The 14614-nt window shown below is 47.5% G+C and overlaps 1 protein-coding gene across 1 annotated transcript in view; it reads left to right on the top strand.

The window, feature by feature from the left end:
• Positions 1-9549: 9549 nt before the first annotated feature.
• Positions 9550-14614, top strand: part of ABCA5 (ATP binding cassette subfamily A member 5) — a 31772-nt gene continuing 26707 nt past the window's right edge. Inside the window, exons 1-5 of the mRNA XM_062506095.1 lie at positions 9550-9654; positions 11128-11332; positions 11780-11938; positions 12157-12254; positions 14029-14258. Of these exons, the coding sequence (XP_062362079.1) occupies positions 9550-9654; positions 11128-11332; positions 11780-11938; positions 12157-12254; positions 14029-14258 (797 nt within the window). The remainder of the gene's footprint in view (positions 9655-11127; positions 11333-11779; positions 11939-12156; positions 12255-14028; positions 14259-14614) is intronic.

Genomic DNA, 14614 nt, shown 5'->3' with positions numbered 1-14614 from the left:
TGTGATTGTAATGTTTGGGGGGGGGGGGGTTGCGGTTTTAGGTTTTTATTTTTTTTGTGTTTTTTTGGTTTTTTGTTTGTTTTGTTTCTTTTCTCTTTACTTTTAAAAGGCTGAGTCACAGAAATAAAGAAATGAAAGAAAGGAAATTCAGCCAGTCACGTTTCCTTTCTGGGTGAATTAATGCGTTCCCTCTGCAGTGCACTGAACTGTGCTTCCATAATATCCTGTTTGCTGAGTTCCTGAGGTGAGCACCTGGGCACAACTTTCAATTTCAATGAAAGAATTGATCCTTTAAGCAGAGAGGGGAAGAGATGGCCCAGCCTGCAGGGAGGATGTGCTGCTGTGACCCTGGAACTCCTGGTGTGATGCACAGAGTCCATCAGCCCAAAGTGATGAGGACTGGAAAAATTTCCCTCTGCTCCTCCCAACTCCCTCACCTGTCTCCTTGCACCTGGAGCCACTGGAAGTTGCCATCATTTGGTGCCACTGCCTGGTAGAGATATTTAGATCCCTGCTCCCCTTAAAGAGATTTAAATTCTCCCCTTTGTCTTTAAACCCTTTTGCTTGGAAGTGTTACCTGGACAGGTTTGTGGTGCAAACACAGCTCCCACCTCCACCTCAGCACAGACTCCTTCTGGTCTGGAACAAATTCCATCACCTTTGGCTCTTTGTACCCACAAACAGAGATGATGTCTGAGGCACCAGAGCACCCAGGGCTGCTGTAGAAGTTAATTAGGTGCTGCTTTGAGGATGAAAAGCAGGGCAGTGCCTTAAGTTCAGTGGCTCTCTGGAGGTTCCCTCCCTGTGGTGCAGGCTGGGTTTGACTCTCAGCTGCTGATTCTGTTTGGTGCTGATTCTGTCTCACCCACCTGCCAGGAGCATCTTAGGAGATGTTTCCCTCCCAAATGACACAGCCAGATGTTGCTGTGTCACATTTTGTTGCTATGAATTGTCCTGGGGCGTTGTAACAGTGAACCTCTCAAGGAGGAGTTGTTGGGCTAAAATACCCTGAGCTCCAATGAGTCACAGACTTTGCAAGTAGAGCCCAAATCACAGATTCATGGAGTGGTTTGGGATGGATGCTGCCTTTTTCCAATCTGGAAATGAAAATTGAGATAATTTTGGTAAGGAGGTAATGTCAGAGCAGATCTTTAATGAAGGCCTTCAAGAGAAGTTATGGAAAGATGTCCACAAAAGCCCACTCCCACAGGGATGAGTACACATTTATAGCTTTTAGGAAAATAGCAGGATTGATAAAAAGCACCAATTAGCAGGACAAGTGGTGACTGCATTTCACCCCCCCAGGTCAGCCCTGCTCTCTGGAGTCCTCCCTGAGAACTGGCTGGGATTTATCCATGAGAATGGATCTCCAGGAGCTGCTCTCAACCTTGGTTCCCAGGAAGAACCCGGGATAGCTTTGGGACCTTGTACCGCCCAGGGCTTGGAGCTCTGGAATTTGCTTTGCTTTTTTTTTTTTTCTTCCTAGAGAAAGGCCATGGAAAAGCAGCCACTAGTACAATAGGTATTTGCAGAGTTACAAATATATCTGTGAAGAATACAGAGAACACAGAAAAGGAAAAAAGGCAAATCCCAAACCAGCATCAGGAGGGGACCTCAGAGACCATCTCGTTCCAACTTCCACTAGGCCAGGAAGAAATGGAACACGAATATGAGCAGTTACAACTTTTGAAGTATAAACAGAGACCACAACAAAGTGACCAGAAGAATTCAGCCCCAGACGGCTTTTATTGTGTTTAATGCTTGGTGGATGAAGATAAAAAGTTTTGGGTTCTTTTTTTTTTAAATTGAAGTTGCAGTTATGTCATTGTATTTACTGAGTATTCTTTAGGCAATTATTTAATTAGAGTCCTTTGAGCGAATACTCTTGGTTAAGGTGGAAACTAAAGGGGGAAAAAAATAAAGTCTCCATGAGATTTGTGCTGCTGTGGGGCTTGTACCTAATGAGGGCCCTGGAACCAGGCTGGGGCTTCAATCCTGGATATTCCCAACCACTGCTGTGGGTGAAGGAGCAGATGCAAAGGCTTCTGCATGGCTGGGACCTCCTCGTGCAAACAGTGCTTTTCACTTAATACTGTGCTACGAGATCCTTCTTTCCAGATGAGGACACAGCGTCCTGATCTCCATTTTCCAAGAAAAAAATGTGGAGTCCATGCTGTGGTTACAGAGCTGGGTCGCTGCTGTTCGTGATGTTCGTGCACAAACCAACCCAGACGAGGAACTCCCAACCCCTGCAGGGATCTGAGCAGTGAATCCGTGCTGCAGCAGGAGCTGCTGGGTGTTTTCCTGAGCATGGATGCAGCATTCCTGCAGCAGGATTCAGGATTTCTGCTCAGCTCAGCCCCTCCCAGCAGCTCACAGGAGGTACTTAGAAAATCGGAGCACGTCGGGCTGTGCTCAGATTGCGCTCTCGGCAGTGGGAGCAGGGTGATGAACAAACATCTCAGTGGGGTTGATCACATCCCAAAGGCAGCAAAAGGCTGCTCAGGGGCTCGGGGCCACCCAGAGGGTGACAGGGATCCCAGAGGGGGAATAACTCCATGGGAAGCATCGCAGGAACCAGCACCCATCTGTAAACAGCAGGAATTCAGGGTTGGTATTCAGGGCAGCTTTTTCAATGCTTTAATTATAATTTGGGTAATGCAATAAAATCCTGGTGACATTGTGGATGCAGGCAAGAGCCGGGAGCAGTGGATGGAGTGAGGCAGCTCCCACCCAGCCTTAAACCTGCAGGCCCCCAGCACATATTTCCAGCTCCTTTTCTCTGCTCCTCACCAAGGTTGTGCTGGGAGGTGGAAGGGGGGTGTCCCTGGGGAATGGGGGCTGCAGAAAAGAAGGGGTGTCCCTGGAAGGGGGAGGGGGGTCTTCCAGAAGGTGTGGTCCCCAGGAGGAGGGAATCCTTGGAATGCAGGGGGTTACCTGGAAGATGGGGGGCCCTGGGAGGGGGCTCTCTGAGAGAATGGAATCCCTGGGATAGGGGGGTCCTCAAGAGAATGTCACACAGAAAATGGGATCCCAGGAGGAGAGAATCCTTGGAAGGGAGGTTATTTGGACGGAGGGGGGGGTCACCTGGAAGATGGATGGAGGTCCCTGGGAGTGAAGTCCTCAGGAGGGATTGAGCCCCAAAGATTTTTACTTTTTATATATTTTTCATATATGTGTGGTTCTGTTTCTTAGCTAACTTCAGCGCTTTGTCAGACAAACACTTTCCTGGAATGCTGCTCTAATGCTGCTCTAATCTTGCTTCTTCAGCAAACCAAAGCCATTTCACTTTCCCACTTATTTAGATACAAATAACTTGGGGCTGGAAGCAAGGGGGAGGCTTCAGCAGGGGGCCAAGCCAAGAGGGGAATTATTTCATTAACTGTACTTCTAATTGGGGATTCCTGATTCTTGCTAAACTCCTAAGTGTTGAAGCCCTGTATCCCATGTGCATCCCGCCATAAGCTTGCTTGGAGGACTTCAGTAAACTGCTTTTTTCCTCATTTTCATGTCGTTTGGCTTGTGATTTTAGGGCTGATGAGGCATCAGGATGGGGTCAGAGAGAATCCTTGGAAGGGGGAGTTCCTTGAAGGGGGGATCACCCAGAGATCGGTGTCCTCAGGAGGGATGGGGTCACCTGGAGGAGAGAATTCTTGGAAGGGGGGGGTCCCTTGACAGGGTAGCAGCCAGAGGATGGAGGTCCCTGGGAGGGAGGGGAGATCATCCAGAAACTGGGATCCTCGGGAGGGGTGGTCACCCAGAGGATGGAGTCCCTGGGGAAGGGGTTCTCAGGAGGGATGGAGTCACTTGGAGGAGATAATCCTTGGAAGGGGAGGGGTCCCTTGAAGGAGGGCACCTGGAGGATGGAGTCCCTGGAGGGGGGATCATGGATCACCCAGAGAACGGAGTCCTCGGGAGGGACGGTCACCTACAGGATGGGGTCCTGAGAAAGGAATGGGGTCACTTGGAGGACGGGGTTCCTGGGAGGAGGAGGGAGAGGAGGAGGAGATCCTCGGACCCACCAGGAGAATGGGATCCCTGGGAGGAGCGAGTCCTTGGGAAGGGGGGTCGGGGTCACCGCAGGATGGAGCCCTAAGGAGGGGAAGGAAAGGGGATCCCGGACCGGGAATGTCCCCGGGAGGAGGGGGAAGGTCACCTGCAGGGACGAGTCCAGCACTGCGGAGCGGGCGGTACCGGGGGGTACCAGGGGGGGTCGGGAGGTACCGGGGGGTTCGGACGGTACCGGGGGTTCGGGAGGTACCGGGGGGTCGGGAGGTACCGGGGGGTTCGGGAGGCACCGGGAGGTACCGGGGGTTCGGGCAGTACCGGGGGGTACCGGGGGGGTCGGGAGGTACCGGGGGGTTCGGACGGTACCGGGGGTTCGGGAGGTACCGGGGGTTCGGGAGGTACCGGGGGGTTCGGGAGGTACCGGGGGGTTCGGGCAGTACCGGGGGGTTCGGGAGGTACCGGGGGGTTCGGACGGTACCGGGGGTTCGGGAGGTACCGGGGGGTTCGGACGGTACCGGGGGGTTCGGGAGGTACCGGGGGGTTCGGGCAGTACCGGGGGGTTCGGGAGGTACCGGGGGGTTCGGACGGTACCGGGGGGTTCGGACGGTACCGGGGGGTTCGGGAGGTACCGGGGGGTTCGGGCAGTACCGGGGGGTTCGGGCAGTACCGGGGGGTTCGGACGGTACCGGGGGGTTCGGGAGGCACCGGGAGGTACCGGGGGTTCGGGAGGTACCGGGGGTTCGGACGGTACCGGGGGGTTCGGACGGTACCGGGGGGTTCGGGAGGTACCGGGGGGTCGGGAGGTACCGGGGGGTTCGGGAGGTACCGGGGGGTTCGGGCAGTACCGGGGGGTTCGGACGGTACCGGGGGGTTCGGGAGGCACCGGGAGGTACCGGGGGTTCGGGGCTCCGCCGGCCATGCCCCGCTGCAGAGGGGCGGTCCCGGTACCGGGGGGCGGTGGCAGGAGCCGGGCCCGGCCCCTCCCGGCTCCTATCGGGGGAACGGGAAGGGGAAGGAGCGGGGAGGAAGAGGAGGAGTTGGGCTGCACCTGGGTGCGCGTCATTACTCGCGAGTGCCGATGGCCGGGGCAGCCGGGTCGGCGGGGCTGGGCTCAAAACGGTGAGAAAAGCGCATTTCCAGGGATTTAGAGCGGGGGAAAAGGGAGGTGTGGAAAGCAGGAGTGTCCTCCCTCTGACACACGCGGGGGTCCCCGGGGCTGGGGCGCGGTGGGGATGCGGGAGGATGCTGGATCTGCTCAGGGATGCTCCGAGGATACTCGGGAATGCAGGACTGTGCTCAGAGGATGCTAGAGATGCTCAGGGATGCAGGAGGATGCTCAGGGATGCTCAGAGGATGCTCAGGGATGCAGGACGATGCTCCGGGATGCTCAGGGTTGTTGCAGATGCTCAGGGATGCAGGAGGATGCTCGGGGATGTTGGAGATGCTCAGAAGATGCTCAGGGATGCTGAGGATGCTCAGAGGATGTTCGGGGATGCTCAGGGATGCAGGAGGATGCTCGGGGATGTTGGAGATGCTCAGGGATGCTGAGGATGCTCAGAGGATGCTCAGGGATGCAGGAGGATGTTCGGGGATGCTGAGGATGCTGAGGGAGCCGTGCAGGGACAGCCTGACCCAGCTCTGCTCCGTGTCATTCCTTGTCCCCACAGAGAAACCAGGATGAATTTGGAGGGAAGGGATTTGCATCCCCGGGGAGGGCAGGACTTTGTTTCCCTTGGGGCTGATAAGGAAAAAAAATCACAGAAAGGAGAAAATTCACAGAATGGAGAAAATTCAGCTTGTTTTTAAAAATTACAGCTTAAGGCATTTATGTTGTGTTGTTATACTCTCAATTTAAATAATTGAAGCGCTGTGAAGAGCACACCAGAGTTTTGCTGAAGTGTCGCCTCGGCTCTTGGCTCGTAGCAGCAAGATCAATAATCAATAATGTTATTTTCTTGCTGCTCCATGGGGTTGTTCACTGATGAGTTGTTTTTGCCTCGAGGCACAGCTCATTTAGCTGTGGCTGACACCCCTCTTGTTTGGTTCTCTTTTGGGTTTTGGGGTTTTGGGGTATTTTTTTTTTTTGCTTGAAAGACAAGGCAAACGTGCTGTGCAGCACTAAATCACCATGTGACCTTTACAGGGGAAGGGAGGGGAAGCTTCCCGAGAATCATCTGAGCATTATTTAAGAAGCACTGGCGTCTCAGATGTGGAATTAAAACCCAAACCCAGCCATTCCCTTGGGATGGTTTTGATTGAGGTACCCACAAGCGTTTGTGTGTCACCCACATCCCAGGTCAGCAGAAATCACAAGACAGTACCTAAATTGAGGAGGATTCTCACAGGTCGAAAGTATCTTCATTTTGTCTGCTATTAATCAATTAAAATGCCTTGGCAGCTTTTTCTGCTCGGCCTCTGTGTTCGTTTCCCTCATCTGGAGTTTCAAAGAGGATTTTGGTTGTTTTTTTTCTCCCCCAAATACAGTTTTTCACCGTTCAAGTGATGCTTCTTCAGTGTCCTTCATCCTTCTGTAGCTTACGTGGAGGTGGCAGGTGTAATATGAAAAATTAATTAACACTCTTCAAATGACCCTTCCTCCAGCCTGGGTGATGTAAATGAAAGCATGGCAGAGTTCCAGTGGAGATGTGGGAGGATTTTGGGTTTTAGAAGTGGATAGAAAATAATTAGAGAAACGGTAACTGTCACTGGTGATTGAACCTTGTTAAATCATCTTTGCCAGTTTTGGGGGTTTAATTAAAATATTGTGGCTGAGGGGAGGGGAGGGGCTGCTGGGTTAGACCCTTGAGTGGCCTTGAGGAGGGAGCTCGGTGGAGTTTCTGTTCCTGGGAGTGCTCTTGGAATGTGCAAGCAGTGGCACTTCCAGGGCGTGCTGTGAGCAAAGGGGACAAGCACAGTGATTTTCATGACCTGTAGGCAAGAGCTGCCACTTTTGATTATTTTTCAAACACTATGCTGTCACTGGGAAATGTTTCTTGCCCGAAAATATCCAGAGGGGTTGTACTCATTTTTCCTGCAGGGCTTGGTTACTATCATAGCTTGGTGTTGAAGCATTTTATGGTTGGATTTTTTTTTTTCTTTAAGCAAATTTTTGAAAAATTATTTTTAATTTCACCCTCATTTTTTAAAGTAGTCTCACTGTGAGGGCAGCACTCCAGGCTGGAGGTGGGATTCCTTCCCAGAGCTTCTCTTGCAGTGATGTGCAGTTGTGTTCCACATCCCTCGTGCTTGCAGGGTCACTGCTCCAGACAGGACCCCAGAGCCAGCCTGGGAGCAGAGATTTGGTTCCTTCGAGCCCCTTTTCCCTCCTCTCATCCCTCCCATGCTCAGACAGGCTCTGTGTATAAAGTATTTGTGTTATTTATAGTGGTGCTGACATCTGAGGAACTTCCTGTGTCCTGTTACTGAGGTGATGTCTGTGCTCCAAAAACAGATTTCCCCATTGAAATCCAGCCAGGACAGGAAGTTTGAGCCATGTGGTGTCTGACAGATAACTGAGAACCCAGAGCTGTACACCAGGAACATCAGCCTGCCTCTGGAATGAGTGTTGGCAGCTGCAAAGCCTGGAATGTGGATAAATCCCTCCGTTCTCCACTGGGTTTTGGCTGAAGGGCTGAGCAATAACTCAGTTTTTCACTGGGGTGTGTAGGTGTTGCTGAAGGTGGGGTTTGCGTCACCTGTCCCCACTGAGCAGCTCGTGATCTTGTTTCACCTGCCCAGGTGAAATGTTCCAACGTTCCCAGCTGAGGAAGCAGAGGGAGATGGAGACTGACCCGTGACTCCCAACCTCAGGCAGCAACGAGGGTGGCAAAACCCAGGAGAGAAGAACCCTTCCAACCCCCGCCACCCTCCCTCCCTCCCTCCCCAGGTACCCTCCAGAGATTCCCCGTTTCATTCCGTGTATTCCTCCCGTGCCAAAGGCCGCGTGCCGCTCTCCTGGAGCGCCGGGCAGGTTGGCGTGGGCTGGAGGAGAATGCCGGGGTGCTGGCCCTGCTCCAGCAGGGAAGGGGGTTACTCATGCCCAGTTGCACAGCTCGCCCCGGGCAGCTGGCGCTGCTCTCCCTGCTCTGGCTGCCTGCCCTCAGCTCCTCCAGCCAGCCCGGAATTCTGCTCCCGCAGCAGTAGCTGCCGCTGGCATCCCAGTGGAGAAAAATGCAAATAAAGCCGGCTTGAGTCAGGGCTGGTGAGCTGGACTAGAGCTGGTCCTGCCCTGGGCTGGCTCCGAGGCGTCCCGAGGCATCTTCGGCCCAAATTCCCTGTTGGATTCCCAAATTCTCTCATTCCCAATTGCCAGTTTCTCTCATTCCCAATTTCTCTCATTCCCAGTTTCTCTCATTCCCAATTTTTCTCTCACTTCCAGTTTCTCTCACTCCTAATTTCCCTTTTCTCTCACTCCCAGTTTCTCTCATTCCCCATTTCTCTCATTCCCCATTTCTCTCATTCCCAATTTCTCTCATTCCCAATTACTCTCATTCCCAGTTTCTCTCATTCCCAATTTTTCTCATTCCCAATTTTTCTCTCACTCCCAGTTTCTCTCACTCCTACTTCCCTGTTTCTCTCATTGCCAGTTTCTCTCATTCCCAGTTTCTCTTCGTTCCCAATTCTCAGTTTCTCTCACTCCCAGTTTCTCTCATTCCCAGTTTCTGTCACTCCCAATTTCTCTTCATTCCCAATTCCCAGTTTCTCTCATTCCCCAGTTTCTCTCATTCCCCAGTTTCTCTCATTCCCCAGTTTCTCTCATTCCCAATTTCTCTTCATTCCCAATTCCCAGTTTCTCTCACTCCCAGTTTCTCTCACTCCCAGTTTCTCTCACTCCCAGTTTCTCTTCATTCCCAATTCCCAGTTTCTCTCACTCCCAGTTTCTCTCACTCCCCAGTTTCTCTCACTCCCAGTTTCTCTCATTCCCAGTTTCTCTCACTCCCAGTTTCTCTCATTCCCAGTTTCTCTCACTCCCAATTTCTCTTCATTCCCAATTCCCAGTTTCTCTCATTCCCAGTTTCTCTCATTCCCCAGTTTCTCTCATTCCCCAGTTTCTCTCATTCCCAGTTTCTCTCATTCCCCAGTTTCTCTCACTCCCAGTTTCTCTTCATTCCCAATTCCCAGTTTCTCTCATTCCCAGTTTCTCTCATTCCCCAGTTTCTCTCATTCCCAGTTTCTCTCATTCCCCAGTTTCTCTCACTCCCAGTTTCTCTCACTCCCAGTTTCTCTCACTCCCAGTTTCTCTCACTCCCAGTTTCTCTCATTCCCAGTTTCTCTCACTCCCAGTTTCTCTTCATTCCCAATTCCCAGTTTCTCTCACTCCCAGTTTCTCTCACTCCCAGTTTGTTTCTCTGGGTGACAGGCACATAAGATGTGTACCAGAACACATTAAAACATGAAAAGCAGCTAGTGAGCCCTTTCTGTGAAAATATAAAAATAAAAGGCTCCCAACGCTGCAACTGCCTGGCCTCAGCTTTGGAAATTGTTTTGTCATTTAATAAAAATTTATAATTTCTTTTCTTCTTCCCAAACTAGTCCTGAAAGATGGCACCAGCTGCTCCAAGAGAAGCAGGAGTGTGGAGGCAAACCCGAGCTCTCTTGTTCAAGAATTGTCTCATTAAGTGTAGGACTAAGAAAAGCAGCGTCCAGGTGAGGGGGGATCCAGCACATCCTGTCTCAGTGACTCCTGAAGCAGAGGAATTATTGTTATACTAAATAAAAGATAATAAATAAAATATAATACATCTATAAAAATCAATAAAAACTTTAAATTATATAAAATTATATAAAAATATAATAAAAGTATATAAAAATATAATACATAGAATAATTATTAGAAAATAACGTTTTATTTTGTTTTAAAGTTTGTGAAGCATTAGGGTCTGCTCTGAATTTTGGGGTGAAATAGGCTTTTTCAGAAGGTGTTTTGTGATCCTTTGTTTAAAAAAAAATATTCTGGTGTGAAAGGTTTAATCCAGATAACAGACCTGAATATTAAATTATAATTTTATAATAAAACTATAATTGTATATATCATCATATATTAATATTAGTTGTTATATACGTAATACATTTAAAATATTATATTAATGAATATCCTAGTAAATTACATTAGGTAGTATAGTCATTAACATTCTAATTATATGGTTAAATTGTTTATTAATTAAGAAATTATTTATTAGCAGTGAATTATATTGGTATTGTCATTAATATTATATGTATGCTGTAGTATATATTATACATATTAATATAATAATATATTATGTCTATATTATATACTACATATCATATTATACATTCTATATTCTATATTATCTATTATCTATTATGTGTTATCTATTATATGTTATATGTTATATATTATATCTTCTATATTCTATATTCTATATTCTATATTATATATTATATATTATATGTTATATGTTATATATTTTATATTTTATATTATATCTTATATCTTATATCTTATATATTATATCTTATATATTATATTTTATATATTATATATTATATATTATATATTATATATTTATTATGTATTAATGACATATTATATCCAATGGTTTTCAAAAGTTCCTAATATCTGATAAAAACCCTGCTCCAGCACCAGGGCAGGATTTGGCATCAAAATCACTGCAGCACCAAAAAAATTCAGGGAATTTTGCAGCCCAGAACCTGCACCCAGCCCCTCCTTTGAGCTGCCAAACCCTGGGAATGATTTTTCTATGGCAGTGATTTAAAATATAAATGTTTGGTTTTTTTTGTTTTTTTTTTTTGTGCAGGAGATGCTTTCCCCACTGCTTTTCCTATTCTGGCTGATCCTGATGAGGTTTTTTTGAAATGTTTCTTTTTTTTGGTGCAGCAACATGAATATTTTTATTTTTTTTTTTGTGCAGGAGATGCTTTCTCCACTATTTTCCCTGTTCTGGCTGATCCTGATGAACACACAATGACTTTTTACGACCCTTTAAAATACCAAAATTTGAAATATTCCATTTTTTTTGTGCAGGAGGTGCTTTTCCCACTATTTTCCCTATTCTAGCTGATCCTGATGAGCACACAATGACTTTTTACGACCCTTTAAAATACCAAAATTTGAAATATTCCATTTTTTTTGTGCAGGAGGTGCTTTTCCCACTGTTTTTCCTGTTCTGGCTGATCCTGATGAGCATGATGCACCCTCACAGGAAATATGATGAGGTGGCCAACACAGATTTGGGTCCTCTGGACACCTCAGTGCTGGTGAATTTTGTCATTGGCTACACCCCACCCACAACCATGGCTCGGGAAATCATGAAGAAAGTGGCTTTTGATAACTTTGAGGATGGTATTCACACCTTAAATCCTTTTTTATTTCTCCCCTCATATCTCATGCTGTAATAGAAAAAAATCTCTTTATTTTTCACAGGAATGAATGTGAAGCTGTTGGGATTTTTTGGTTGGTTTTGGGTTTTTTCTTGTTAGTCTTGGTGGGTTTTTTTTTTGTTTTTGTTGGGGTTTTTTTGCTGGTTTTGTATTTTTGTTGTTGTTGATTTTGGGGTTTTGTTTATTAATTTTAAGGTTTTTTTGCTGGTTTTGAGGGTGGTTTTTTTGTTGGTTTTGGGGTTTTTTTGGTTTTTTTTTTCTGGTTTTGAGGGGTTTTTTGTTGGCTTTATTTTTGGGGTTTTTTTTGTTTGTTTGTTTTGTTTTTTTGCTGGTTTTGCTGCATTTTTCTTTCAGAGCTGTACCAGGGAATGAATTAAAAAACGAGTAATTTTTAAATTAATACTCCCAGGCCTCATCACTGAGGAATATTTGAGTGAGGAGGAGCTGGAAGAGGCAAGTTTTCTCAAACCCTCCAACTTTGTGGGGGTGGTGTTCAAGGATTCCATGTCCTACCAGCTGAGGTTCCACGACTCCATTGCCATGTCCTCCATCTATACAGAATCCAGAGGTACAAGATGGAAAATAATCCCATTTTTAAATTTTTTTTGGTTGTTTTTTGGGTTTTTTTGTGCCTGCTGATGCATATTGTTGTGTATTGGTTTGTGGGGGTTGTTGGCGTGGAGCAGGGCAGCTGGAAGTCAGTTTTTTGGGATTGTAAGGTGGAATTGTGGAATGGACTGGTTTGGGAGGGATCCTGAAGGTGATAATTCCCAATTTTCCCTGCAGCCACGTGCTCCAGCCTGCGGAAGAGCTGTGAGTCAGTGACCTACTGGAGCTCAGGGTTCACAGCACTGCAGGCCTGCATTGATGCTGCCATCATCCAGGTCAAAAACCCCAAAATATCCCAACAAATCCCACCAAACCCCAACAAATCCCATCAAACGCCAAAAAGTCCCACCAAACCCCAACAAATCCCACCAAACCCCAACAAATCCCACCAAACCCCAACAAATCCCATCAAACCCCATCAAACCCCAAAGAAAATCCCACCAAACCAAAACAAATCCCATCAAACCCCACCAAATCCCACCAAACCCCACCAAACACCATCGAATCCCGCAAAATCCCCTCAACCCCCCCAAAATCCCATCAAACCCCCAACAAACCCCAGCAAACCCCATCAAACCCCCAAAAAACCCCACCAAACCCCACAAAACACCATCAAACCCCTCAAAATCCCTTCAAACCCCCCAAAATCCCATAAACCCCCCAGCAAACCCCATCAAACCCCACCAAATCACATCAAATCCCACCAAACCCCCCAAAATCCCACCAAATCCCATAAAACCCCCACCAAACCCCATCAAACCCCATCAAATCACATCAAATCCCATAAAACCCCACCAAACCCCATCAAACCCCATCAAACTCCACAAAACCCCATCAAACCCCACCAAATCCCCCAAAATCCCACCAAATCCCACCAAACCCCCCAAAATCCCACCAAACCCCACCAAACCATACCAAATCCCACAAAATCCCATCAAACCCCACCAAACCCCATCAAACCCCATCAGACTCCACAAAACCCCATCAAACCCCACCAAATCCCCCAAAATCCCACCAAATCCCACCAAACCCCCCAAAATCCCACCAAACCCCACCAAACCATACCAAATCCCACAAAATCCCATCAAACCCCACCAAACCCCATCAAACCCCATCAGACTCCACAAAACCCCATCAAACCCCATCAAATCACATCAAATCCCACCAAATCCCACCAAACCATACCAAATCCCACAAAATCCCATCAAACCCCACCAAACCCCATCAAGCCCCATCAGACTCCACAAAACCCCATCAAACCCCATCAAATCACATCAAATCCCACCAAACCCCACCAAATCCCATCACACCCCCCAAAATCCCACCAAATCCCATAAAACCCCCACCAAACCCCATCAAACCCCATCAAATCACATCAAATCCCACCAAACCCCATCAAACCCCATCAAATCCCACAAAACCCCACCAAACCCCACAAAATCCCATCAAAGCCCCCAAAATCCCACCAAACCCCACCAAATCCCACCAAATCCCATCAAACCCCACCAAACCCCACCGTGCCCCAAGGAAGGGCACACCCTGGGGCTGCCCAGCTCGTTTCCTCTGTCTGGACATCCTGGGAGATGCTGTGTCACATCCCAGCTGTTTTTTTTTTGTTTTTTTTTCCCAGGATTTCCCCAATCCCGTTGGGTTGGATTAATAGGATTTTTTGTCTCCATTTGCATCCCAAACATCCAGCACGCCCCTCCTCAGAACACAAATGCTCACCCCAAAATGCCACTCCAAGCAGGGGAATGCAGAATTTGCCTTATTTTGGTGTCACTATTGCTCAGCAATTTTTCCCAATTTTCCCTCTCCTCACTCTGCTCGTGGTGACAGCAAATTCCATTTTTTTAGTGACAGAAATGTTCTGATTTTATCCCCAGGAAATACAGGTGTTTTCCACTGTCCCTGCTTTTGGCTGGGATTTGGGGTCAGGAAGGTTTTGGGTTCTCCAGATCTCACCCTGCCAGCCAGGGTGGAGTGGTTGAGGTGGGGCTGAAAAATCAGGGGAAATGTCAAAATAACTCTTTTTCCTCTTCCTTCCAGCTGAAAACAAATCATTCTGTTTGGGAACAGCTGGATCTGACCAGAGCCATGGTCATGGGAGAGGCTGCAGTGGTGGAAATTGATAATTTCCCTCGTGCAATCATTTTAATTTACCTGGTGATTGCGTTCTCCCCCTTTGGGTATTATTTGGCAATTCACATCGTGGCAGAAAAGGAGAGGAAGCTGAAGGAATTCTTGAAAATTTTGGGACTCCATGACACTGCCTTCTGGTATGGGAGTGTTTGGTATAGCCTGTTGCTTATAAAAGAAAAAAATAAATATTTTTTAAAAATATTTCTAGTTAACCTCTTCTATCCCACCCTCAGTCTTAAACTGAAAACAACCAAAATCTGAGATACTCTGTACAATCAAACAGAGAAACCAGTGCCATGAAAATATGAATATTTTAATAAGTAATCCTGCTGCAGTTATTCATTAAAGCTACATCAGACTTCAAGGGATTAAACCTCATCATGTGTGAGGTTTTTGTGGGAAGTTTTTAAACATTTTTGGCTCACTACCTCCTTTCCTGGAAGCTCAACAGGTAACCTGCAGCCTGGCACATAATTAAATTAATCCAACTCTA

The sequence above is a fragment of the Cinclus cinclus genome, chromosome 20 (genome assembly GCF_963662255.1).
Source record: "Cinclus cinclus chromosome 20, bCinCin1.1, whole genome shotgun sequence".
Taxonomy (NCBI): Eukaryota; Metazoa; Chordata; class Aves; order Passeriformes; family Cinclidae; genus Cinclus; species Cinclus cinclus.
This window is presented reverse-complemented; position numbering and strand designations above follow the sequence as displayed.